The sequence below is a fragment of the Mandrillus leucophaeus genome, unplaced genomic scaffold (genome assembly GCF_000951045.1).
Source record: "Mandrillus leucophaeus isolate KB7577 unplaced genomic scaffold, Mleu.le_1.0 Scaffold686, whole genome shotgun sequence".
Lineage (NCBI taxonomy): Eukaryota > Metazoa > Chordata > Mammalia > Primates > Cercopithecidae > Mandrillus > Mandrillus leucophaeus.
In genome coordinates this window covers 61,106-63,628 of record NW_012107430.1, presented here as the reverse complement: position 1 = coordinate 63,628, position 2,523 = coordinate 61,106, and the positions used below count along the sequence as shown (strand labels likewise).

The 2,523-nt window shown below is 40.7% G+C and overlaps 1 protein-coding gene across 1 annotated transcript in view; it reads left to right on the top strand.

Annotated features, from left to right (window-relative positions):
- MRPS35 (mitochondrial ribosomal protein S35) overlaps positions 1–1,494 on the top strand; it is a 43,662-nt gene extending 42,168 nt beyond the window's left edge. Inside the window, exon 8 of the mRNA XM_012002398.1 lies at positions 385–1,494. Coding sequence (XP_011857788.1) covers positions 385–654 — 270 coding nt within the window. The 3' untranslated portion in view covers positions 655–1,494. The remainder of the gene's footprint in view (positions 1–384) is intronic.
- The last annotated feature ends 1,029 nt before the right edge of the window (positions 1,495–2,523 follow it).

The window sequence follows — 2,523 nt, the reverse complement described above, 5'->3', positions numbered from 1 at the left end:
AAAAAAAAAAAAAAAAAAAGTAAAATGCTGATGTTTTAGGGTTTAGAGAATAGCTGCAAAAAGTTATTTTCTATATCTGCTGGAAAACAGCGTATCTTTGTAAGTACAGTTTGTAAGGCAGACAGATTGTAATTATGTGGATAGAGTAGCGAGTGGTAACAGAGCTTGACAGACCAGTGTTCACGTGACAGAGTGTGCAGCCCTCAAGCGCAGGTGCCGGTGGCCAACAGTGCTGGGTTAAGGGGCCAAAGTGCACAGACAAGGCATTGGCCAGGACTCTCCACATTTTGCAAACTTCTCTTCCCTTAACAAGGAAAAAAAAGAAAAAGAAAGAAACTTTTGATATTTCTCAGAATTCAGAACTCATTTTTTGTTTTGTTTCAGAAAACTGAAGAATGGGAGAAAAGTAAGACTGAAGCAGACATGGAAGAGTATATGTGGGAAAACAGTTCCTCAGAAAGAAATGTCCTGGAAACGCTTCTCCAGATGAAAGCTGCTGAGAAAAATACGGAAATAAATAAAGAAGAGCTCCTTGGTACTAAAGAAGTTGAAGAGTACAAAAAGTCTGTTGTTAGTCTTAAAAATGAGGAGGAAAATGAAGATTTGCTTTCTCAGTACAAAGAATCTGTGAAGAGACTATTAAATGTGACATGAATTATGGAGTAGAAAAACCTGCTTGATTTATTAATTTTATAATATATGTAATCAGTATCTAATTTGATACAAAGTTGAAAATGTTAAATCATTGTTTTTCCTCAGAGTTAAAATTATTTCCCTCATACTAATGCTTAATGGCAATGATTACTCCAGAGTTTTTTTATTTTTACACTGGGGCAATAGACTAGGAGATCTCTGATTTCTTCTTGGTCTAAAGTGTTTTGATTTTATTTCTACATAATAGCTTTGGTATTCATGTATATACATGCTTTTAATTGTGATTTTGCCACCTTCCCCATTTCTTTCCCCACAAGCTGGCATTCAGTAGTTGCTTTTGAATAATGGTTTTGGTTACCTCGGAAGGTAGGCCCAGAACCCATTTCCTTGACTTGCAGTTCCAGGGTCTGTTCACATGACTGCTGTCTGGCTGATGCATTTTTCACGTTTGTCAGTTCTGGTTAGAAACAGGTCCTCAGGAGTACTCTCTAACCTGATATTGTCTAAAAAGATATGTTGACTCAACTTTGTTTAGCGTCCTACTTTCTAGATTGTGGGGCTCATTTTGCCAGGGCCAAGCTACCAGAAAAGTAGAAGTGGAGATTACCTGGTGTGTATCCCCCTGGATGCCCCAGTTAGAGCTGCCACAGCTCAGGAAAAAGATGAGGCATAGGGACCTTGAATGTAATGGAGTAAGTGACAAAATAAGAACTACCCTGGGAAACCCTGCATTCAGTGTAGCTGTCAATTCAGTATTTCTGAGTACACCTGTCAGCTATTTCTTACCACTTCGATGGTTGTGATTAATTTAAAATCAGAATAAAGGAATTACTGAGTTTATTTGCCTAATAGACTTATTTTGCCTAGAAGAATTAGAGAGTATAAATGAAAGCCAAAAGGGAATTTCACAACGATTTCCTAAATCATTTGTGTGAAATGAAGGTATGGTCTGGTGTGAGTGAGGCCAGGAGTCTGTAGGTTATGAAGGACAATATGGCCTTGAGTACAAAACGGGGAGAAAGAGGCATGTCGTGCTCTGCTGGGGCACCCTTACACTGGTTATTTTAATCCTAGGCCTGACTTACGAATGAACTCAAAAGGGGCTAGACTGAGCCAAATTGGTAAGTAGCGGATGAAAAACAGTATAGATAAAACCAATATTTTAGATCATGTTTAGAGCATATTTCAAGAAACATACCAGTACATTTAGAGACTCATATGGAGTTAAGAAAAATTCAGATTCCTAACAGGATTGAAGAAGGAAACATTTTGAAAACAGTAGAAGCTGAGAAGAGATAATCATTTGGGAACATGTAAAGCAGCAGTAGCTTAGGGTGGTTTATCCTGTGTAATAATACAGTGCAGATGAAAGCAGAGAGGAGGATGTGTAATAAGGAATTTGACCTTACCCAGAGGTCTGGCCGTTGCCCTTGGCTTCTGGGAGGTAGTCTATACCATACCCGTTAGGACTGTCTTTGTTTAGCAGGGTAGCTGGCCCCAAAATATCTCAGGACGGGACCAACATGCCAGAAAAATCTACCATGTGATTTAGGGTGGGGGCTTTGAGTCACATGGTATTAGTCCACCTGACAGCCGGGATGACTCACCAGACAATCAGCTATCATACCTACATAATGGAGTCCAGTAAAATCTTTGGGCCGGGCACAGTGGCTCACGCCTGTAATCCCAGCACTTTGGGAGGCCGAGGCGGTGGATCACGAGGTCAGGAGATAGAGACCATCCTGGCTAACACGTTGAAAACCCATCTCTACTAAAAACAAAAACTTAGCTGGGCGTGGTGGTGGACGCCTGTAGTCCCAGCTACTCGGGAGGCTGAGGCAGGAGAATGGCGTGAACCCGGGAGACAGA